At 40.2% G+C, this 24,773-nt stretch overlaps 2 protein-coding genes across 3 annotated transcripts in view; both read right to left on the bottom strand.

The window, feature by feature from the left end:
- fgf12a (fibroblast growth factor 12a) overlaps nt 1-13,015 on the bottom strand; it is a 79,754-nt gene extending 66,739 nt beyond the window's left edge. The window contains exon 1 of one of the 2 annotated variants that reach the window (XM_056264779.1): nt 12,874-13,015. In XM_056264779.1, coding sequence (XP_056120754.1) covers nt 12,874-12,892 — 19 coding nt within the window. In that variant the 5' untranslated portion in view covers nt 12,893-13,015. Of the gene's footprint in view, nt 1-1,559; nt 2,120-12,873 lie in introns of those variants that run through there. The other variant, XM_056264778.1, reaches the window with a different exon arrangement.
- A 2,975-nt stretch (nt 13,016-15,990) lies between these two features.
- mb21d2 (Mab-21 domain containing 2) lies at nt 15,991-23,903 on the bottom strand. The gene is made up of 2 exons (XM_056264775.1): nt 23,571-23,903; nt 15,991-17,421 (listed from the first exon to the last, which is right to left on the bottom strand). The coding sequence occupies exons 1-2, from the start codon at nt 23,827-23,829 to the stop codon at nt 16,151-16,153; spliced, it is 1,530 nt and encodes a 509-aa protein (XP_056120750.1). The 5' UTR covers nt 23,830-23,903; the 3' UTR covers nt 15,991-16,150.
- Between the last annotated feature and the right edge of the window lie 870 nt (nt 23,904-24,773).

The raw sequence follows: 24,773 nt of genomic DNA, 5'->3' as shown, positions 1-24,773 counted from the left end.
TCTAATGAAGTGAAGGATTGCACAGCAGCAGCAGCATAACATAGTTAAGCGCACTCTCTGTGGCTGCATACATTTGTAAATGCTGTGTATATTAGTTTGAGTGGAATTTCCCATTTGTTTACAAGCAGTTAAAATAGTCATCTCTGATTAATGCAACTTTTTATTTCTTATTTTAATTAGTACCTGCACAGAATTAGAATGTTGTATAGTCCTTAAATGGATAGTTCACCCAAAAATGAAAATCAGCCCAGGATTTACTCACCCTCAAGTCATCCTAGGTGTATGTAACATTCTTCTTTCATACGAATACAATCGGAGTAATATAAAAAAAAATATTCTGGCTCTTCCAAGCTTTAAAATGGCAGTGAATGGCTGTTTCTGTTTTGAAGTCCATAAAAGTGCATCTATCCATGATAAAAGTGCTCCGCGCGGTTAATAAAGGCCTTCTGAAGCGAAGCGATCATTTTGTGTAAGAAAAATATTAATATTTAAAACTTTATAAAGTAAAATAACTAGCTTCCTTTTGTGGATAGATGCACTTTTATGGACTTCAAAACAGAAACAGCCATTCACTGCCATTATAAAGCTTGGAAGAGCCAGGACATTTTTAAATATAACTCCAATTGTATTCGTCTGAAAGAAGAATGTCATATACAGCTAGGATGACTTGAGGGTGAATACATCATGGGCTAATTTAATTTTTTGGGTGAGCTATCCCTTTAAAGCGATCGCAAAATAATTCGCTCATTCTAATGTCTTTCCAAAAATCGTATTTCTTGAGTGGAACACAATGGAAGATGTTGGACCGGATGAGTTCCTCAGTGACCATTCACTTTCAGTACTTCATACAATGAAAGTGAATGAGAAAGTGAGACTATAAGGGTGTCATATCCATTTGTCTTCCATAAAGAAAGAGAAAGGTCAAATGGGCTGATTATGAAATACTCTCATGAAACTTGTAACACACGTTACATAAAAGGATTACAAGCACGGGCCTCCTGGTGGTCTGAAATGTGCAGTGAGATGCACGGGCTCCTCTCTGGAGGAGGTGGTACTCTCAGATGAGCCAGAGTTGCGATGCGGAATCGAGTCGCTGTCCGGGGTGCTGAAGTTCACTGTCCTGGAGGACACTCGCGTACTTTCCTCTAGAAAGCTCATCTCACCTCAAACGAGCTCGGCACGTGTCTGTCTGTCTGTCTGCCGTATAGCCTCGCTGACCGCATTTGCTGCATATGCATCAATAGTTTCCTACATTCACCCTGCTTTCTTTGTTCCCGGTACCAATAAAGAAATGTCCTTGACACGGATTTCGCCACTAAAGCGCTTCTGCTCATGACCATGATGGAGATGCGTTTCGTGGTCATAAGATGTGAGATGGAATGACATGAGTGGTCGCAAGAAAGTCGCATGAGCCCCTCACAAAACAAGTTATAGCACAAATGCGTGGAGTGGGAGCGCATAGTATACCGCAGACACGGAAGATGTGCTCACCAGCGCCAGCGGCCAATGAGAGCGTTTTTCATCGCTCAACTGAGAGCATGCACAGCTAAATGTCTCACCGCTGGTGGTTGTGGTCGGCTCCGATCGTTGTCCACAGAGACACTGCAGCATATGCGCTCCTTTCTTCAGGAAGAGCCTCAGAATCCTCATTGACTTGAGTTGGTGTGGGTCCCTCGTCAATCCACGCAAACGAGCACAGGATCACAACAGAGGTTGACTGTAGTGTGAGCCCCTCGGGTGGCTATACAGTGTTCGGAGCATCAAAAATAGCAGAGGGCAAAGGAAGACAGTCTCGAGCGAGGCATCTTGAGTGCATCCTGCTGCTTCTTTGCCGGTAGTAGACTAGTGAGTACTCGCTTTAGCATATTTAGCTCGAGATGCGCAGCGCAAGGACGTTAGGGTAATGTGCACATGTCTCGCTCTTGAAATGAGAGAAAGTTCAGCTGCAGTGATGAGTGACAGAACGGCCGCTGATGAGGTAATGCGCGCTGTGCATGTTGCATGCGTTACGGGGCAGCCGGAGGCACAGATAGCTGGATTAAAACGCCAATTGTTTCGTGTCCACGGGGAGCCAGAGAGAGGCGTAAAGCCTACGTCAGATGAAGCCTACATTTAAAGACAAGGATTTTTTTTAGCGCATGGTCAAGAAGTTTCGCACCTGCCTTGAGCTGGTCCGTGCGCTAGAGGACGCTGTAGGACAACGTGTGTGTGTGTGTGTGAATGAGACAGGGATGTAACGAGTGATCTTAGGTGATTATCAAAACTAGGTGGACTGTTTATTCAATATTCACCATGGCAATTTTGCAAATTCAAAACACAATCCCTGGCAGATGGTTTATTAATCCTTATATTTTTTTAATTATTTCTCAAATTATGAAATTGGAATCTTGCACAAGGTGTTGTACTTGACCACAGAAAACTGTCTGTATCTTTACTTCAAATAACAACAACAACAACAACAATAATTTAGTGTGATCTATAAGCGTTTTTTCTTTCTCCTGAGATCAAACAATGTCCTCACAAGGTTAAAAGAAAATTACTGGTATTACTATCACACACACACACACACACACACACACACACACACACACACACACACACACACACACACACACACACACACACACACACACACACACACACACAGCTGTGATTGCCAGGACATCATCATAAAAATTGTACTATCATTACATTTAAATGTACCTTCCTAAACTATTCAAATCTCTTTGTTGCTGTAAAATGTAAAGGCAATAACACAGGTGGTACAAATGGAAGACCAACTAAAAACAAGTTAGCAACTGTGCCAATGACAACTTCAGAAGTTTTAGATCGGTACAATTTTTTGTTTTTGAAAGAAGTCTCTTCTGCTCACCAAGGTTGCATTTATTTAATCAAAAATACAGCAAAAACAGCAATATTGTGAAATATTTTTACAATTTAAAAGAACTGTTTTCTATTTGAATACATTTTAAAATGTGATTTATTCCTACAACGATAAAGCTGAATTTTCAGCATCATTACTCCAGTTTTCAGTGTCACATGATCCTTCAGAAACCATTCTAATATAATATGCTGATTTGCTGCTCAAGAAACATTTAATAATTATAAATGTTGAAAACAGTTGTGTACAATTTTTTCTAGGATTCTTTGATGAACGCTTTTGTAACATTAAACACTACAGTTCAAAAGTTTGGGGTCAGTACGTTTTTTTTTTTTAAAGAGATGAAAGAAATTAATACTTTTATTTGAGCACGGATGCATTACATTGATCAAAAGTGACAGTGAAGACAGTTATAATGTTACAAAAGCCTTAAGAGCAGAAAAGACTTCTTTTAAAAACATGAAAAAAATAAAAATACACTCTTTTGTTGTTTAAATTATTGACAATTGTTCTGTGTAAGTCATTTGCTGGTTATCAAGCTGCAAACCTTCTGCATGTTACAAAAATTAATACACATGAAGCCATACATATACCGGAATGGGTTATAGAAATAAAATTTAAGGAAAGCTTTAGAATCCATCTAAAACTTCAAAAGATTCCATCTATTAATTCCAAGAAACATAGCATATATGTTGTAGTTTCTTCGTTCAATTCACAGCCACCTAATAGATACAAACACCATGTCCAACTTGCACATTTGAGAGTAATAGAAAAACACAATAGAGCCCTTGCAACTTCCAAACTGTAAATCCTTACAAATGTTTAAAGTGTTCATGTAAAATAAAATAACTTTGTAGAAGGCTAACTTTCTTACAGAGAGTTTTTTTTCAAATTGCTAGATGTTTCTAAATTGTTTTCGGAATCTGAAGTTCCCAATGACTGACAAAATGTGCTAAAAACAAGCAAGCAAGAGAAATAAAGCGCTTTGCTGCATGCAGCAGAATAACTCAATCCTTCCATCGCCATAACCAGGGAGATGGGTGAAGAATAAAGAACAGGATTGGATAAAGCATGAAGAGAACAAGTAAAGGACAGGTGGCTCAGGATAGATTCACATTGTGCTATTGAGAGGATCATTTCCTGCTAACAGGGCAAAGTTTCATCTAACCATGCCTCACTTGTCCACACTGAGCGGTTAAGGACAGTCTTGTTGCCATGAGGCCGTACAAATGCGAAGCAAAAAATGTGTGAATGTTCTGACCTTTTGCCTTTCACATCTATGTGTATGAATCCTGCACAGATGTGACTTTAAAACTAAATTTATAATTATATAAGTACATATAATTCTATTAAAGGGTAAGTTCACCCAAAAAATTAAATCCTGTCATTTATTACTCACCCTCATGTCGTTCCAAACCCATATGACTTTCGTTCATCTTCAGAACACAAATGAAGATCTTTTTGATGAAATCTGAGAGATTTCTTTCCCTCCATTGACAGCTATGCAACTGCCACTTTGACGCTTGAAAAAGTTAACAAAGAGATCCTAAAACTAATCCATATGAATTAGAGGTTTAGTCCAAATTTTCTGAAGAGACTCAATCACTTTATATGATGAACAGATTGAATTTCGGCTTTTATGCACTAAACATTCATCAACTTACACATCAGTTGTGGTAAACAGAAGCTCAGCATGTTCGCTTGACATGCAAGAACCAATGAGGTTCATTTTCGTGTTATGCATCATGTTTGAGCTTCTGCAAGAACCAATGAGATTCATTCTCATGTTACGCAGCACTTTTGAGCTTCATCAAGAACCAATGAGATTCATTCTCGTGTTACGCAGCGAGTTTGAGCTTCAGCAAGAACCAATGAGGTTCATTCTCATGTTATGCAGCACTTTTGATCTTCAGCAAGAACCAATGAGGTTCATTCTCATGTTACGCAGTGATTTGAGCTTCAGCAAGAACCAATGAGGTTCATTCTTGTGTTACGCAGCGAGTTGGAGCTTCAGCAAGAACCAATGAGGTTCACTCTCGTGTTACGCAGCAAGTTGGAGCTTCAGCAAGAACCAATGAGGTTCATTCTCATGTTATGCAGCACTTTTGATCTTCAGCAAGAACCAATGAGGTTCATTCTCATGTTACGAAGCGAGTTTGAGCTTCAGCAAGGACCAATGAGGTTCATTCTCGTGTTACGCATCATGTTTGAGCTTCTGCAAGAACCAATGAGATTCATTCTCATTTTACACAGCACGTTTGAGCTTCAGCAAGAACCAATAAGGTTCATTCTTGAGTTACGGAGCACTTTTGAGCTTCACCAAGAACCAATGAGATTCATTCTCATGTTACGCAGCACTTTTGAGCTTCATCAAGAACCAATGAGGTTCATTCTTGTGTTACGCAGCACGTTTGAGCTTCTGCAAGAACCAATGAGGTTCATTCTCATGTTACGCAGCACGTTTGAGCTTCAGCAAGAACCAATGAGGTTCATTCTCGTGTTACGCAGCACGTTTGAGCTTCAGCAAGAACCAATGAGGTTCATTCTCATGTTACGCAGCACGTTTGAGCTTCAGTAAGAACCAATGAGGTTAATTCTCGTGTTACACATCATGTTTGAGCTTCAGCAACAACCAATAAGATTCATTCTCGTGTTACACAGCACGTTTGAGCTTCAGCAAGAACCAATTAGGTTAATTCTCGTGTTACGCAGCGACTTTGAGCTTCAGCAAGAAACAATGAGATTCATCCTTGTGTTACGCAGCACTTTTGAGCTTCAGCAAGAACCAATGAGGTTAATTCTTGTGTTACACATCATGTTTGAGCTTCAGCAACAACCAATAAGATTCATTCTCGTGTTACACAGCACGTTTGAGCTTCAGCAAGAACCAATTAGGTTCATTCTCGTGTTACGCAGCGACTTTGAGCTTCAGCAAGAACCAATGAGATTCATTCTCGTGTTACGCTGCACGTTTGAGCTTCATCAAGAACCAATAAGGTTAATTCTCGTGTTACGCATCATGTTCGAGCTTCAGCAACAACCAATGAGATTCATTCTCGTGTTACACAGCTCGTTTGAGTTTCAGCAAGAACCAATGAGGTTCATTCTCGTGTTACGCAGCACGTTTGATCTTCAGCAAGAACCAATGAGATTCATTCTTGTGTTACGCAGCACGTTTGAGCTTCCGCAAGAACCAATGAGATTCATTCTCGTGTTATACAGCACGTTTGAGCTTCAGCAACAACCAATGAGGTTCATTCTTGTGTTACGCAGCACGTTTGAGCTTCAGCAAGAACCAATGAGATTCATTCTCATGTTATGCAACACGTTTGAGCTTCATCAAGAACCAATGAGGTTAATTCTTGTGTTACGCATCATGTTTGAGCTTCAGCAAGAACCAATGAGATTCATTCTCTTGTTATACAGCACGTTTGAGCTTCAGCAAGAACCAATGAGGTTCATTCTCGTGTTACGCAGCACGTTTGAGCTTCAGCAAGAACCAATGAGATTCATTCTCATGTTATGCAACACGTTTGAGCTTCAGCAACAACCAATGAGGTTAATTCTTGTGTTACGCAGCACGTTTGAGCTTCAGCAAGAACCAATGAGATTCATTCTCATGTTATGCAACACGTTTGAGCTTCATCAAGAACCAATGAGGTTAATTCTCGTGTTAGGCATCATGTTTGAGCTTCAGCAAGAACCAATGAGATTCCTTCTCGTGTTATACAGCACATTTGAGCTTCAGCAAGAACCAATGAGATTCATTCTCGTGTTACGCAGCACGTTTGAGCTTCAGCAAGAACCAATGAGGTTCATTCTTTTGTTACGCAGCATGTTTGAGCTTCAGCAAAAACCAATGAGGTTCATTCTCGTGTTACGCAGCACGTTTGAGCTTCGGCAAGAACCAATGAGGTTAATTCTTTTGTTACGCAGCACGTTTGAGCTTCCGCAACAACCAATGAGGTTCATTCTTGTGTTACGCAGCACGTTTGAGCTTCAGCAAGAACCAACGAGGTTCATTCTCGTGTTACGCAGCACGTTTGAGCTTCAGCAACAACCAATGAGGTTCATTCTTGTGTTACGCAGCATGTTTGAGCTTCAGCAAAAACCAATGAGGTTCATTCTCGTGTTACGCAGCACGTTTGAGCTTCAGCAACAACCAATGAGGTTAATTCTTGTGTTACGCAGCACGTTTGAGCTTCAGCAAGAACCAATGAGATTCATTCTCATGTTATGCAACACGTTTGAGCTTCATCAAGAACCAATGAGGTTAATTCTCGTGTTACGCATCATGTTTGAGCTTCAGCAAGAACCAATGAGATTCCTTCTCGTGTTATAGAGCACATTTGAGCTTCAGCAAGAACCAATGAGATTCATTCTCGTGTTACGCAGCACGTTTGAGCTTCAGCAAGAACCAATGAGGTTCATTCTTTTGTTACGCAGCATGTTTGAGCTTCAGCAAAAACCAATGAGATTCCTTCTCGTGTTATACAGCACATTTGAGCTTCAGCAAGAACCAATGAGATTCATTCTCGTGTTACGCAGCACGTTTGAGCTTCAGCAAGAACCAATGAGGTTCATTCTCGTGTTACGCAGCATGTTTGAGCTTCGGCAAGAACCAATGAGGTTAATTCTTGTGTTACGCAGCACGTTTGAGCTTCCGCAACAACCAATGAGGTTCATTCTTGTGTTACGCAGCACGTTTGAGCTTCAGCAAGAACCAACGAGGTTCATTCTCGTGTTACGCAGCACGTTTGAGCTTCAGCAACAACCAATGAGGTTCATTCTTGTGTTACGCAGCATGTTTGAGCTTCAGCAAAAACCAATGAGGTTCATTCTCGTGTTACGCAGCACGTTTGAGCTTCAGCAACAACCAATGAGGTTAATTCTTGTGTTACGCAGCACGTTTGAGCTTCAGCAACAACCAATGAGGTTCATTCTTGTGTTACGCAGCACGTTTGAGCTTCAGCAAGAACCAATGAGATTCATTCTCATGTTATGCAACACGTTTGAGCTTCATCAAGAACCAATGAGGTTAATTCTCGTGTTACGCATCATGTTTGAGCTTCAGCAAGAACCAATGAGATTCCTTCTCGTGTTATACAGCACGTTTGAGCTTCAGCAAGAACCAATGAGATTCATTCTCGTGTTACGCAGCACGTTTGAGCTTCAGCAAGAACCAATGAGGTTCATTCTTTTGTTACGCAGCATGTTTGAGCTTCAGCAAAAACCAATGAGGTTCATTCTCGTGTTACGCAGCATGTTTGAGCTTCAGCAAAAACCAATGAGGTTCATTCTCGTGTTACGCAGCACGTTTGAGCTTCAGCAAGAACCAATGAGGTTAAATCTCGTGTTACGCATCATGTTTGAGCTTCAGCAAGAACCAATGAGGTTCATTCTCGTGTTACGCAGCGAGTTTGTGCTTTAGCAAGAACCAATGAGGTTCATTCTTGTGTTACGCAGCACGTTTGAGCTTCAGCAAGAACCAATGAGATTCATTCTCATGTTATGCAACATGTTTGAGCTTCATTAAGAACCAATGAGGTCAATTCTTGTGTTACGCATCATGTTTGAGCTTCAGCAAGAACCAATGAGATTCATTCTCGTGTTATACAGCACGTTTGAGCTTCAGCAAGAACCAATGAGGTTCATTCTCGTGTTACGCAGCACGTTTGAGCTTCAGCAACAACCAATGAGGTTAATTCTTGTGTTACGCAGCACGTTTGAGCTTCAGCAACAACCAATGAGGTTCATTCTTGTGTTACGCAGCACGTTTGGGCTTCAGCAAGAACCAATGAGGTTAATTCTCGTGTTACGCATCATGTTTGAGCTTCAGCAAGAACCAATGAGATTCATTCTCGTGTTATACAGCACGTTTGAGCTTCAGCAAGAACCAATGAGATTCATTCTCGTGTTACGCAGCACGTTTGAGCTACAGCAAGAACCAATGAGGTTAATTCTTGTGGTACGCAGCATGTTTGAGCTTCAGCAAAAACCAATGAGGTTCATTCTCGTGTTACGCAGCACGTTTGAGCTTCGACAAGAACCAATGAGGTTAATTCTTGTGTTACGCAGCACGTTTGAGCTTCAGCAACAACCAATGAGGTTCATTCTTGTGTTATGCAGCACGTTTGAGCTTCAGCAACAACCAATGAGGTTCATTCTTGTGTTACGCAGCATGTTTGAGCTTCAGCAAAAACCAATGAGGTTCATTCTCGTGTTACGCAGCACGTTTGAGCTTCAGCAACAACCAATGAGGTTAATTCTTGTGTTACGCAGCACGTTTGAGCTTCAGCAACAACCAATGAGGTTCATTCTTGTGTTACGCAGCACGTTTGAGCTTCAGCAAGAACCAATGAGATTCATTCTCATGTTATGCAACACGTTTGAGCTTCATCAAGAACCAATGAGGTTAATTCTTGTGTTACGCATCATGTTTGAGCTTCAGCAAGAACCAATGAGATTCATTCTCGTGTTATACAGCACGTTTGAGCTTCAGCAAGAACCAATAAGGTTCATTCTCGTGTTACGCATCATGTTTGAGCTTCAGCAAGAACCAATGAGATTCCTTCTCGTGTTATACAGCACGTTTGAGCTTCAGCAAGAACCAATGAGATTCATTCTCGTGTTACGCAGCACGTTTGAGCTTCAGCAAGAACCAATGAGGTTCATTCTCGTGTTACGCAGCATGTTTGAGCTTCAGCAAGAACCAATGAGGTTCATTCTTTTGTTACGCAGCATGTTTGAGCTTCAGCAAAAACCAATGAGGTTCATTCTCGTGTTACGCAGCATGTTTGAGCTTCAGCAAGAACCAATGAGGTTCATTCTTTTGTTACGCAGCATGTTTGAGCTTCAGCAAAAACCAATGAGGTTCATTCTCGTGTTACGCAGCACGTTTGAGCTTCAGCAAGAACCAATGAGGTTAAATCTCGTGTTACGCATCATGTTTGAGCTTCAGCAAGAACCAATGAGGTTCATTCTCGTGTTACGCAGCGAGTTTGTGCTTCAGCAAGAACCAATGAGGTTCATTCTCGTGTTACACATCATGTTTGAGCTTCAGCAAGAACCAATGAGGTTCATTCTCGTGTTACGCAGCGAGTTTGTGCTTCAGCAAGAACCAATGAGGTTCATTCTCGTGTTACGCAGCGAGTTTGTGCTTCAGCAAGAACCAATGAGGTTCATTCTCGTGTTACCCAGCGAGTTTGTGCTTCAGCAAGAACCAATGAGGTGCATTCTCGTGTTACGCAGCGAGTTTGTGCTTCAGCAAGAACCAATGAGGTTCATTCTCGTGTTACGCTGCGAGTTTGAGCTTCTGCAAGAACCAATGAGGTTCATTCTCGTGTTACGCTGCGAGTTTGAGCTTCTGCAAGAACCAATGAGGTTAATTTTCGTGTTACGTAGCGACTTTGTGCTTCCGGAAGAACCAATGAGATTCATTCTCGTGTTATACAGCACATTTGAGCTTCAGCAAGAGCCAATGAAGTTCATTCTCATGATAAGCAGCTTCTGCAAGAACCAATTAGGTTCATTCTCGTGTTACGCATCGACTTTGAGCTTCAGCAAGAACCAATGAGATTCATTCTCACGTTAAGCAGTGAATTTGAGCTTCAGCAAGAACCAATGAAGTTCTTCTCATGTTACGCAGAGAGTTTTAGCTTCAGCAAGAACCAATGAGATTCATTCTCATGTTAAGCAGCGAGTTTGAGCTTCAGCAAGAACCAATGAAGTTCATTCTCTTGTTACGCAGCGAGTTTGAGCTTCTGCAAGAACCAATGAGGTTCATTCTCATGTTACGCAGCGAATTTGAGCTTCAGCAAGAACCAATGAGGTTCATTCTCATGTTACGCAGCACGTTTGTGCTTCAGCAATAGGTTTGTTCTTTTGTTGATCAAAATGTATTATAACAGGTCTCTGTTGAATAATCTCACTCCCCACAACATTTAGGCATTAGTTAAAGTCTTAGGCATTAAGTATTTACATGCAAAATGGTTGAGTTGTCATAATCAAGCACATTTCTATACATTTCCATTTAGACTTTTTTTTCTAAATCTGTCCTGTTCACATTTCTACTTTTGTTTTTTCCCCTGTTTGTTTTTCTTTGAGCTATGCAGTGCTGTCTTTTCCTTTCTGTATTGCAATGACACGGTTTGTCAACAAAATACAGTACAAACTGTAAAAGTGTATGTGAATCTTGTCCAGTCTCTTGCAATCAAACTCCCACATACACTAAGGTGTGTAACCTACAATTTACAATAATTGTCATCAAAACTTTAGCCATAGTTTACATCAGAACATCCCTCCAGAGGACACTGTTATATTGACAACATGACTAAGCAATTTGACTGTCTTATCCGTACACAATGACACAAGGACTTGTCATTCTGATGGCACTGACATGTTCATTGACACAGATATTTACTTTTGAGAGATGAACTAAGGATTTTGAACAAGAGACTGGCTTTTGCAGGAAATCCATGGTGTTTTGCTATTTGCACAAATTGTTTTGAGAAATGCACTTACTGTTTTACAAATGTCGAGGATGATTCGAGAAATGTACCAAAGCGACTGAGAAAAACTGTAATGACAGACTTTTCATTTTTGGGTGAACTTACCCTTCAATAGAATTATATGTACTTATAGAATTATAGATTTACTTTTAAAGTCACATCTGTACAGGATTCATACTCATAGATGTGAAAGGCAAAAGGTCATAACAGTCACAAATCTTTTGCTTCACATTTGTAAGGCCTCATGACAACAAGACAGATAGATAGATAGATAGATAGATAGATAGATAGATAGATAGATAGATAGATAGATAGATAGATAGATAGATAGATAGATAGATAGATAGATAGATAGATAGATAGATAGATAGATAGATAGATAGATAGAAAATGCAATGATGTGAGTTGGGAATGATTGTTGTTGGATAAAGAGAAGGGATCGAAGAGATGAGAGAGAATATATAATAGAGAGAACTATATAGAGAGAACTATATTAAGGCAGTAAGATGGAGAGGTGTGGAGTGCACTTCTTCATGAAAAAAACGATGGACAAACAGAAAAGATGTGTAGGTCAGCAGAAAGATTTCAGGATTAATGAAGCTAAAAAAAACCTTTACACTGTGTAAATGCACACAGCATTTCTATCCCCACCTTCCCTGTGTGTGTCTGTTTGGACAAGCAGTCAGTCAAAGTATAAAAACAAAAGCTCACAACGCTTAAGTAATATGCCAATTTAACATCAACACACATTCACCATGTGTGTGCAATCAGAATAGAACCTTTTGATTTAACATAAACTGATAGTGGATTATCTTATCTGCCTTTCAATAAATCACTCAACAACATTGCAGTGCACATGGTGATGGAGAGAGTTTCTTTTTTTTTTTTTGCTTGGATGCTGGCATGCTGATCGGCGGGCTCAGTGCCACAAAATCCACATCACACATTCATGTCTCCCAAAAAGAGGACAACCAGCACTTTTTATAGGAGCAGCTGGCCCAGCCCCTGGTTGACAGAAATAAATTCACACAAAAAAAGTCACAAAAGCTCTTGTTCAAATTTATGAAATATCACACTATGGAATAAAAAAAAGTCAACTTATAGTTAATTCGAGTAACGAAACAGTGAGTTTTGTGCTTTGCGTGGATGTTTTGTGTTTACAGGATTTTGATTTGCTCAGCATCTGCACAGGAGGAAAGGAAAGCAGCCGCTGCCTTTATCTTGGCACACACTCTCAAGGCTAATGTTCATATGTCATCTGATCTACCCACTCAACACCAACTACACAGCATTAAAAATCATCCCATCCTAACAGAATGTCCACATGTACCGGATCTTTTGCAGTTCGCTAAGCTTTAAAGTCCGAATACTGCATTGAGCTCCGCACACTTCCGCAGTCCACTTTCCCCGAACACCCCTAAAGCGCATTCACTCTATCCCGGCGTGATAATAAACACGTCCATGACTCTGGAAGTTTCTTACCTTTATCTCCTTTATCCATGTTGCGCGGTGTTTTGGAGGAATCTCTCGTGGTTGCCGTTTTTTGTTGCGGGATGCGTAAAGGGCAGATACAGTGTGCTGAACCTCGCAGTAGTCGAGCAGCACAGAGCAGTCTTTACACAGCGCTATTGATGAATGAGTATGAGAGAGTTTGGGTCCCGGACACACAGGGCGGGAGTGCACAGTAGCTACTCGTGCATGAACGTGTGTTCAAGAAAGATAGAGAAAGAGATAATAATGAATTGCTGTCGACGGAGCTGTTCACTTTCTGTAGTGCTGAAACGCTTTGTTTGTGTGGCTGCCAAGAGTGAATAATCATAATCACAGCACAGTTACTGCATCTGGTTATAATTACCTTGTTTAACTGAATGCAACCAAGCATATGTTTGAATAAGTGGTTCATTAGTTAACTACATTAGTTAACATGAACTAATAATGAACTGCACTTCTACAGCAATCTTAGTTAATATTAATTTCTAAATTTACTAATACATTATTAAAATCAAAGGTTGTATTTGTTAACATTAGTTAATGCACTGTGAGCTAACATGAACAAACATTGAACAGCTGTATTTTTATTAACTTACATTAACAAAGATTAATACATACTGTAACAATTGCTCATTGTTAATCATGTTAGTTAATTAACTAATGTTAACTAATGAACCTTATTGTAAAGTGTTACCGAATAAGTGACATATTCAGAGTTCAGAATTTAAGAATAAGGAATTCATGCTTTTGATGTTGAATTGGAAATTAAATTCAGCACAGCCATACATATTTTTCCACAAACCCTGAATTGTTCATTTGACTAATTGTGTGTATTTTTTCCCTGATATGTAGAATATATTTTCCCTCAATAGGCTTATTTCTTTAAACTGTTCAGTACTGTAAACTAACACAATTGATATCAATAGACAATCGCCATTAATACATTTTCATTTTGCTATAGAGAAATAAAGACAGAAATAAATATTGATATTTAAATTTGAATCTATGGATTATATATTACATTGACATATGAATTCATTCAATTTGAATTCTCGGTTCAATTCTGAATGTCACACAGCCCTGCGAAATATGTTGTACCTTCTCTATTCACCAAACATTCATATTTCCCCATTATGTATGTGAATGCTATAATTGTAATGATCTCATTGATCAAACTGCGAAGAACGGCAGCATCAGCAGTTTACAGGGACAGGGGAATAACGGCTAATGTTACCTCAGCTGTTAAAAAAAGAACTAGATGCTGCTATAAGAGTTCAGTGTTCTGTTCTGGTATCAGAGGCACAGTGTCATGTCAAACACAAAGGTCGATTTTAATGACCTCTCAAAGATGTGTTTTTTACAGAATCTCTGGGTATATAATGCTTTAATAGCACATGTCAGCATTGTGTGGATGTGTCTATTTGTGCTGTAGATGTATGCAATTGTTCTTCATCAGGAACTGGGATGTTGTGGTTGTGTGGAAAGGTGCAGACTGGGATATTATGTCACTGAATGCGTTGACTCAGCGTGTCTGTGGAGTTCACTGTATGTCCAGTACAGTACAGAGAACATGGCGGTGTCCAGTGGTGACGAATATGATGTAGAACTATCAAAATCAGCAAATTTATTGGAATCTAAAGCCTTTGCACCCTTGCATGTATTGTCAAGTTCAAAGGAAAATACACAAGTAATGAGGCCAAAATTAACTTTTTACTAAATAATAAGAGACTAGACAAAGTTTTGAAGATTTGGAAAATCTATCCTTAATTAAAAGATTATGGAGAAAGTAAATGGACATTGGGGTATAGCAAATCTTGTTCCCAGTGTATGTTCAATATTCCTGTAATTACACAATATTCTTAAGCGTAAATACACCATTATATCTGCTTACATATGTAACATAAGTTGATACATAAATATGCCACATACATTTTACTTCCATGATGCACATGATTCCTTCCTGTGCTTACAGCATAGCTCAAATGCCCTGTTGTCTAAATATAAATGACTTCAAATATTTATTGCGTTATGTATTATTTACGTATGCAATCATTTACATTCAAAAATAACAATTTTAAAGGACTGATTTTGACCAAGCAAAAAAATCAAAGTTCCAAACCAAAACAGCTTTCAAAACAATGCACAATTCTTTATTTACTGGAGGAACAACACAGGCAAGCTAGATTTTTTGAGGTACAGTACAAACTACACGATTGATGCCCTACTCTGTATTTTTTATTTTGAGACACAATTAAAGGAATAGTTCAGACAAAAATGAATCATCATTAACTGATTAACTCCTCAAGTTGTTCCAAACCTTTATTCATTTCTTTCTTCTGCTAAACACAAAGATATTTTTTAAAGAATATGGGTAACCAACAGTTGCCACTGACTTCCATAGTATGGAAAAAAAACAATTCTATGTCAGTGGTGCCCCACAACTGTTTGGCTATAACATTCTTCAAAATATCTTCCTTTGTGTTTATAAAGGTTTGGAACAACTTGAGGGCGAGTAAAAGTGAACTATCCCTTTAACATTAGTGATAAGTGGGCTTATATTGGATAGCTGCTAGTCACTTTCAATAATTTCAAAAACAAAATAACATCCTTTTATTCTCCAATAGCAGCAACATTTTTAGGGCTTTAAGTCAAGTACCCCCACTTTAGACAATTCTGCATTGTTATAGTTGAACGTTTTTGTCAATTCAAGAACCTCACTCTAACTGGGCATTAACGTACATTCTTTTAATTGCACTTAAGGAATATGATTTAAATCACCTATAGATAGAAAAGGTTTGGCTTTTATTGACATATTTTTTTGTTGCTTCCTCTAAATAAATAACAAGATATGTTAATTGTCCACAAACATAAAGAGGTGATATACGGAAATGGGAATGTGTCGTCTCAGTCAGCACAGATGCAAAACACATGTCTGATTCTATTGTTTGTTACAACAGAATTTTCATCAGAATAACAATACCATCTACAGGACATATGCTATATTTTCATATACTATGTAAATCATTGTCCAGAATGTGCTAGACTTACACAGCTTTTCTTCTCAGAGTCACCATGATATGAAATCCCTTGAAAGGTGCAAATAATTGGGATTTTCCACTCAGTAAGGCCAGTCTTATAGACCTCTTGCAGTCGTTTCCTCCAGAAGATCCTCTCCAGTCTGATGTAAGCAGGCACAAGGACACAGCTCCAGTTTCTGGACAGTGCCATGCACACCCCTTTGGGTTAAACCGAAAATAGACCTATGTTTTCAGAAGAACTTGTCATCAATACGGAAGTGAGGTCGCGTGACGTCGTCAGGGTTGATGAATACAGAGATGGACTTGCCTGGATTCTCGGTCACCAACTGCTGTAGCTTCTTGGCCAAGCGGTCATCTGGCTGCTGGTGATCTGCTGAGGAAGGATCTGCCAGCGGAGAAGGCAGTCCTGAGGAACTCCCGCGACGCTGCATCTCCAGCGTCAGTCTGTTGGCCGCCTTGGCTTGTTCGATGACGGAGCGCAGGTGTTCGCCCGGATCCGAGCGTACCAGCGTTAGCTTACGAGCATGAAATATGGCGGTCTCGTCACACAGGTGCTCCAACATGTTACACTGCGGGATGAAATAGTTAGGGCAGGTCTTGTTGACAAGGCAGTGCTGCAGGTCATCAATGAGACCCAGCAGGAAGTGTGCAGCGTAGTCTTCCTGTGACAAATAGCTTGCAGGTAGTCGGTCACAGGCCCACAGCATAATGCTGCGTAAGTAGTAGGGACTGATAGCTGTGGGTTGAGCCAGCAGCTTTACAACTATTGCCTTGCACGCCTGGTAAGCTTGCATGAGGCCTGGTGAGATGCACTTTTTCAATTGCACCTCGCTGCGGGCGAAGGAGAGACGCCACTCGTTTTCCTGGCAACCAGAGACTGAGCAGGCAGGCAGCAGATAGAAGCCGCTGATGACCTCCTCCTCTGTGATTTTGCCATCCCAGAAGTGGTTCTCCATCAACCAGCTCTGAGCAACCGCCGGCCAGCCTTTAAAAGACACCACAGGAACAATGTCATAAAGCATGCGACTGCTGCCCACACCTAAAACCATAGACAGCAGCGTGCTGTGACGCTCCACCCGGTCCACCCTTGGGGTGCCCCTTTGTGGCTTGCGCTGTAACTCCGTCAGCACCAGTCCGACAGCTTCTTGGAACCAGTCAGCTACCAGTGTGGGCGAGAAGAAGTAATTGGTGGTGCCGTTCAGATGGTCAGTCAGCGTGCAGCAGTCTCGCCAACGGTTAATGGTACCCTCGTCAAAAAGTCGCAAGCTGAGCCAAGAATGACCTAGTGCTGAGTGGCGCATGTCCAGTGTGACAGGCTGGTTCCGGTCGTGCAGCTTAAGTGCAGGAACCAACAGGGTGAAGGCCATGTCATAATCAGAGCCACGGTTATAGATGCCAAGCTCATCCAGATCCATGTCCACCACACCTTCTCTCACACCACCGGACAACAATAAGTACTCATTGGCAACAGGCAACTTTTGGTCCAGCTTTTGCACCATGCCTGAAACAGAGAAAATACGTACATCATCACAAATGGTTATAAGAATTACACAAATCAACAAATTATAACATTTTGTCGTCATGAAAAATGAAAGGTTCCACAACAGACTCAAGGACGATATATATGTTTTCGAAGGACTTTATATCAGAGGAGAAAATTCTAAAATTGGGATTACAGTGAAATGGTTCTGGCTTTGTGAAGATGAAATTTCGTTGTCATCACGTAAAAAAAAACAAAAAAAACATTTCCATTTTTAGCACAATCCTTGTCGTGAAAAAGTAGCACTCCCTGTGCTTTCCAGTTCTTTGTCCAATCTAGTCTGTGTTTAGTGGTTGTTGTCTCTGTTTATCTCTTGATTTTCCTTGTGAATTTAAAATAAAAACTATTTGTTTTGATACTCTATCGTCTTGGGCTCATTACAGCCGCATGACAGAAGATTGGACCAATTAAGTGGATTTTTGCTCGCCGACAGGTTTTGGGAGATCGCAGACAAATGCCTGAAATCATAGGCAAATCGGTGCTCGTTCACGTGAGTGACAATCACACAGTGTGAATGATCAAAAACGCAATCTGAGAGAATCACCGATCGTGCGATTCAAAATCCTGCTGTGTGAATGTGTTCTGACTGAAAACTACATCGGTGATGACCTACAGCCAATGAGAGAGCAAGATACAGGGCAGCGGGAAACAAAGCATAAACATTTGCTTGACCAGCAGCACATTGCAAAATTATTTATTTACCCCCAACTCTCTTTGCAGAACAGACAATCCTTGCTCCCTGCGTCTCCCCAACCATTTCCTCCTGCATAATCTGTTTTTCCATTTCTCCTTTTCGCTGCAAATCAGCGCACGGACAATTTGGATCGCAATCTTCTTGCAGGCTATCATTTTTAATAACAATTCCAGTCTCGCGCAAGAACTCCAGTCTTACGCATGCGTGATCTTGCGTTATTTCCTTATCAATTCTTGCATGCGTTTGGTTGTGAAATGTTTGTGGACCAGACTGAAGTTGTCGACGATTCTTTCTTTTGTAAAGTCATGCAGTGTGAAACCTCCTGTTGCTGATCCATCGTGCAGTGTGCACACAGCAACAACTGAATGCTACCCCAGATAGTCGCGCAGTGTGAAAAGAACAGTGACCTGACTACTTTGAAAATTGTGCAGTGTGAACTCGGCATAACTCACTATCCAGACCGCTCGCTATGCGTTTTCTACATCGCCAGGTCAAGGGCACGCCTCCTAGGGAGTGGTCCACGAAAGGATTTCGCCACATGTGTGGAGTGGGTACTGGTGAATAACAACTCGGAATTCACCATTGCCCCGCTGGAAAACACCAGTCCCACTCCAGACTCAGATCCCAGTCAGCCTTCACACAGCCTAATTCCACCGCAGACTGTGGAGATTGGCCTGCCGCAATGAACAAGCCAGAGACTAACTGCGCCAGACATCGCTCCGGAGCACGAACCACATGGAGAATCTGACCAGGTGCGTGAGTCGACAACAACCCCGTCCTCAAGGGAATACTAATGGAATTCGAGGGCATGGATAGGAGCCCCGTCCACCACCACGCCGCTGGGAATGAGTTCTGCCTGGCCACTGGAAACTGTTCAGATCTTTTGAGGAGGTAATTCCCCTGTCTGCTAGTACTGCCCAGTCTAGAGTTTTCTGTTTCCCCACTGGTCCCACTCAGCCTAGAGATTTCTGTTTCCCCACTAGTCCCACCCAGCCTAGAGATTACTGTTTCCCTCCTGGTCCCACCCAGCCTAGAGTTTTTTGTTTCCCCACTGGTCCCACCCAGCCTAGAGATTTCTGTTTCCCCCCAGGTCCCACCCAGCCCAGAGTTTTCCATTTCCCTGCTAGTCCCGCCCAGCTTTCTGTTTCCCCACTGGTCCCACTCAGCCTAGAGTTTTTTGTTTCCCCACTGGTCCCACCCAGCCTAGAGATTTCTGTTTCCCCCCAGGTCCCACCCAGCCCAGAGTTTTCCGTTTCCCTGCTGGTCCCGCCCAGCTTTCTGTTTCCCCACTGGTCCCACTCAGCCCAGAGTTTTCCGTTTCCCTGCTGGTCCCGCCCAGCTTTCTGTTTCCCCACTGGTCCCACTTAGCCGAGAGTTTTCTGTTTCCCCCCTGGTCCTGCACAGCCCAGAGTTTCATATGTTTCCTGAGTGCCCGCCCAGCCTCCCTCTCCCACCTCCTGTTCCCAAATCAGCCAGTTCCTCAGCCCCACCTCTGCTGGTTCCCTTCAGCACCTCTGCATCTCCACCTACACATAACTTTGAGAATCTGCCTCGGCTGTTCAGGCCACCATCTCATCCCCTTGCTCCGCCTCCAGCCTCTGAACCCATGGCTTCGCCTCGGCCTGGTGACCTGTCGGCTCTGCTTTAACTCCTCCCTCCCTTGGCTCCACCAGAAACCATCATCCTTACAGCTCCACTGGGCTGCATCGTCCCTCCTTGCATCGACGCCTTGGTCAGACGTCGTCCTACCAGCACCTCCGGCTCCGTCTGGCTCTGCCTTCCCTCCGGCTCCACCTCGGACGCTCGTTACCACGACTCCACTTCGGTCTCATTATTGCCATCAATTATTACGTTTTTAATCATTTTGGACAAACTTTATATTTTTCAAAACTATTTATAATTTTAGTGATATGATTCTCTACAGAGATGCTTTTCATTAATCTAAAAAACGAATTAACTAAAAACTTTATTGGCTAAATCTTCCTGAGGTAATGTTAGTTGGGTTATGAATATGTATATTCAGCAAAAAAAGCTCCCACTTTCAACTGCTTTTTCCCCAGCAAAATGTCTTATTATGCGTAAATATTTGTATGAACATAAAAAGATTCAACAACTGAGACTAAACAAATTTCACAGACATTTGACAAACAGAAATGGAATAATGAGTCTGAAAAGAGCGGGGGTCAATATAAAAAATATCAGTTAGTATGTGGTAAGGCCACCAGCTGCTTTACTGTAAGTACTACAGTGCATCTCATCCTCATGGACTGCAGCAGACTTGCTAGTTCTTGCTGTGAGATGTTACTCCACTCTTCAACCAAGGCATTTGCAAGTTCTTGAACACGTCTGGTTGGACATATGGTTTGTGTGGTTTGGCACCACAAGGACGATCATGTATTTTGTAAACCCTAGTATTCATATAAATTAAAATTAACCTAGATAAATAAAATGTATGTTCTTTGTTAGTTCATCATACTTAATGGATTAACTTATGGTAATGAATTGAAGTTTATTGTAGTGTTACTGTCATTTGTTGTCTAGGATGCATTTGTTTCTACTATGTTATACTATAGCCTACTATGAAAATGATCAGTTTTTACTCTTGTCATGTTTAAGAGGCCTCGATTGTTCATGCAATGAATGTGATGTTGTTATTATCTCTTCATGTACATTTTTTATCCACATATAGGATTAATTACATAACATTGAACAATTTAAGCTTTCTGTCACATGACCAAAAGCTCTTCCTCTTCACTGATGAAGACAGCAGAGCACTTTCTTTTGGCGTCTATTTCCAGTGGATCAATAAGAGGACCTGAAAGTTGACACCAGCAGCACAAGGTAAAAGCATCAGGAAGGAGGAGGAACGTAACATTCACATTTGTTCACATTCTATTGTGTGCCTACTGGCTTTTAGGGCACAGAGAGTTGCTGCTGAGCAAGGATGCAGCTGGCGGTTTAATGTTCTCAAGCATGTCTGATTGTTCTTAAGCATCCAGGCTCACACAAGCTGAGCTTTCATCTGTCCCCATTGAGGATGGGGATGCACTCAAATATTTATAGCTGCTCCCTGAATGGGGCAGTTTGACTCAGTGTCCTTGGAAGCACTCACTATGGTAAATTTCTACAGTAAATGTACTGTATATTTTTAATATCTCCTAACACTTTCTAATGACAAAAAGCAGGGCAGCACAAACTGTTTTGTTTTTTCATTTCAGACATTCAGAAGTTGTCTTGATTTGGTGTTTTGGATAATTGTCTTGCTGCATCATCCAAATAAACTTCAGCTCATGCACTGACATTCTCCTAAAGAATTGTCTGGCGTACAGCATAATGAATACTTCCTTCAACGATAAAAAGTCACATCCCCATTTAATCACACTGTTACCATCATGTTTTACTATAAGAATGTCATTCTTTATAGTGGAACACTGCATTTGTTTTACAGAAATGAAGTTGTTTTGATGGTTTCCAGATTACGGAGACAATTACTTTTTTCACAGGGACAATATACGTAATTGATGCATTTTTTTTTACAAATAAAATTAAGGAAATAATGATTTTAAAAGAATGGTTTATTTTTCTCTGGTTTCCATCGTCTAATATAAATTTATATTTGATGATTTGAAGCCATTCAACTACTTTTTTCATGGCAGTATAATTCAAAGGAATTTAGTAAACAGCTGAGAGAAACCGATATAATTTTACACAGGTAGAAAAGTTGACTTATTACAACACACACACACACACACACACACAACTCATAATAGGCATTAGTACTTTCCCAGTTAAATCTTCCTTCCTACAATTCCCCCTGATTTTTAGCAAAAACCCAAACTATTCCAACATCCCTCCACCCATCATTCTTTAAATCTGTCTCCCACAGAGATTCCAACTCTCAAAGGGATGCAGTGTCACTTTTGTTCCATCTGTCTCATTTGCATACACAGACACTGCAGGCCAATCAGCCTCCTGCTTTCTGAATTGAGCTGAGTGAATGGCAGTGAGTGAAAGTGTGAGAACAGAATGAGAGGAAGCTGTACATTACTTCTGCCTCAATGGATGGGTTCCCATAATTGCCTGAATGCCTCCTTACACCAACTTCCCCCTAGTCTGGAAATAACCCCAGTGCTGGACAGGGCTATTGAATTTCTGTAAAAATATCCACAATTCTAAAGAATCGGTCTTAGATTAGTCATACAATTATTTTTTAGACATGTAGGACTAGTTATATTAAAAAAAAAGATTAACAAATAAACACACATACTCTGAAGGTAACAAAAGAGGTGTTTAAAAGGATAGTTCAACCAAAAAAAACCCGAAAATTCTGTCATTTACTCTCCCTCAAGTTTCTTCTGAACAGAAAAGAAGATATTTGGAAGAATATCGGTAACCAAACAGTTAATGGGCTTCATTGACTTCCACAGTATTTTTTTCACATACTATGGAAGTCAATGGTTGCATGTCAACTGTTTGTTTACAAACATTCTTCAAAATATCTTCTTTTGTGTTCAGCAGAAGAAAGAAATTCATTGGAATTTCACAAGGAACAACTTGAGGGTGAGTAAATGATGACAGAATTTTCGTTTTTAGTTGAACTACCCCTTTAATAAGGACTGAACGTCTTGTAGTTTAAGTTATTGATACAGTAATTGCACAATAGAAACATGAAATTATTGTACTGTAATTTATCATTTTTTTGTAATTAGTGATACATTTTTCAGCTTGTTTATTACATTTTATATATACATTTATTCATTTAGCAGACGCTTTTATCCAAAGCTTTTAATAAATATTAAATTGTAACTGAACTCAAGTCATTCACATTTATTTTTAAACTAACCCCAATATATACAATATATACATTATCAATTTATGCACTGTGTTTGCTCTGTCCATACACTGCTCTTTGTCAAAGGTATTCACTTTTTCATGTGTAAGAGGGATTCAACATGTGGACATAATCATTCTGATCCCTTCAAATATAGATTAGGGGCATGCATTCATCCGACTACTGTGGAATTATTCTGCAAGAGGTCAAACATAATCCTGCTTAAGAACAGACCAAAATGGATTCAGTGTTTGGATAATGTAAGATGCTAAGATGTTGCATAAAGCATAAAGCACTATACAGATTGTAACACACCATCAGCAATGATCAACCTATGCAAATTAAGTTAAAATAATTTGTATAACCTAGATTAATAAATCTTTTAATCTAAAACCTCTTACATATGAAATACGGGTGAAAAAAATATTATTGGTACAGTATCTGACCATCTTTATAGCATACCATTATACCAGATAACCTATTATTTTTCACTTAATAAAACAGAATAAAAATGAATGATGGGCCTAATGAATAACAATTCTGATTATTTGAAGAAAATATGAATAGGTTTGAAGATGCTATTACCGAGCATAGAGAAGATGAAATCCTTGGCGGTGTGTATTTCCAGTGCCCTCTGGTCATCATACTCTCGTTGGTCTTGTTTGCTGAATTCATGGATGAGTCGGTTGAGCTCCTCGATCTTCACTCCGGACCTGAAGTCCAGCTCGTGGCAGCACCACAGCTTGTGGTTGTTGTTGTTGTTTAAGCCTCCCGGTGCTGAGGTTGGACTGTTCCCCAGGCTGCTAACGGATCCGGTCCGGCTGCTCGGAGCTGGGACCGCCATCTTCACGCCAGAGGTACCGTCAGGATGCGAAGCTTCTCGTGGTGGGTTCCCCTCCTTTTTTAGATCAGGTGGTCTTTGATGGAGCCGTGATGTCATGCAATCCACATGCAGAACAGCCTATTTCAAAATAAACATGAGAAATAGGTAGTGAAAAGGTCCTAGTAAGTAAGGTCTATTTTGCACAGACATTTGTAAATCGTAATTTCGCACATTTGTAAAACGAAACATAAGCATAGTGTTGATAAATAGACTAGGATAGCCTATATTAGAGAGATAAAAACAATAGCCCATTTATTTAGCCTACAAAGGATGCATTAAATTGATCATTAAAAAAAATCAGCAGTTAATTTTTTTTTGGTAACGCTGTATTTTACAGTGTCCTTGTAAACATTACATGCAATTACTGTAACCTATTAGTAACTAAATTATGCATTAATTACATGCAACTAACCCTAAACCAAAACATGATCCTAACCCTATATTATTACTCAGTCATTAAATGTATAATAATCACACTGTAACATGGACACCTTAAAATAAAGTGTAACCCTTTTTAAAACGAAAAAGAAAAATCTCTGTTCATTGAAGATCCTTGATATGCAGAAATTAGCATGATGTAAAAGCAGTCTTTGTATGATGTTCAGGTGAAGTTTCAACCCTTAATTGCAGTCTGTACTTCCCATAGAATTATTTTTAAAAACGTCTAATCTTTACGATATTTATTGGCCCATTCTACCATTTTCTTCTTGTTTTATTGTTATTTACAGCAGCCTTTCTCAAACTTTTTTCAGTCAGGGCACCTTTCAAAAGTGCATAAAATCTCAAGGCACCCCAGTGTAAAATATAATTTAAAAACACTGCATAACCCAAATGTAAATGCAAATGTCCTGTTTATTTAGACAGAACAGTATGAACAGAGCATAATACGAACTGTAAATAACAAT

The sequence above is a fragment of the Rhinichthys klamathensis genome, unplaced genomic scaffold, assembly GCF_029890125.1.
Source record: "Rhinichthys klamathensis goyatoka isolate OS25496 unplaced genomic scaffold, OSU_Roscu_1.1 h1tg000011l_1, whole genome shotgun sequence".
In the NCBI taxonomy this organism is placed as follows: Eukaryota; Metazoa; Chordata; class Actinopteri; order Cypriniformes; family Leuciscidae; genus Rhinichthys; species Rhinichthys klamathensis.
The sequence above is the reverse complement of the archived record's forward strand: the minus strand, read 5'-3'. Positions and strand labels throughout refer to the sequence as shown.

Bases quoted from the DNA above. Each gene is read 5' to 3' on its own strand.
- mb21d2 (XM_056264775.1), bottom strand. From the start codon at position 23,829: ATGGCGGTCCCAGCTCCGAGCAGCCGGACCGGATCCGTTAGCAGCCTG. The intron at 17,422-23,570 runs GTAATAGCATCT...TCTCTGTTTCAG, and splicing joins TTTCATCTTCTCTATGCTCG to GCATGGTGCAAAAGCTGGAC.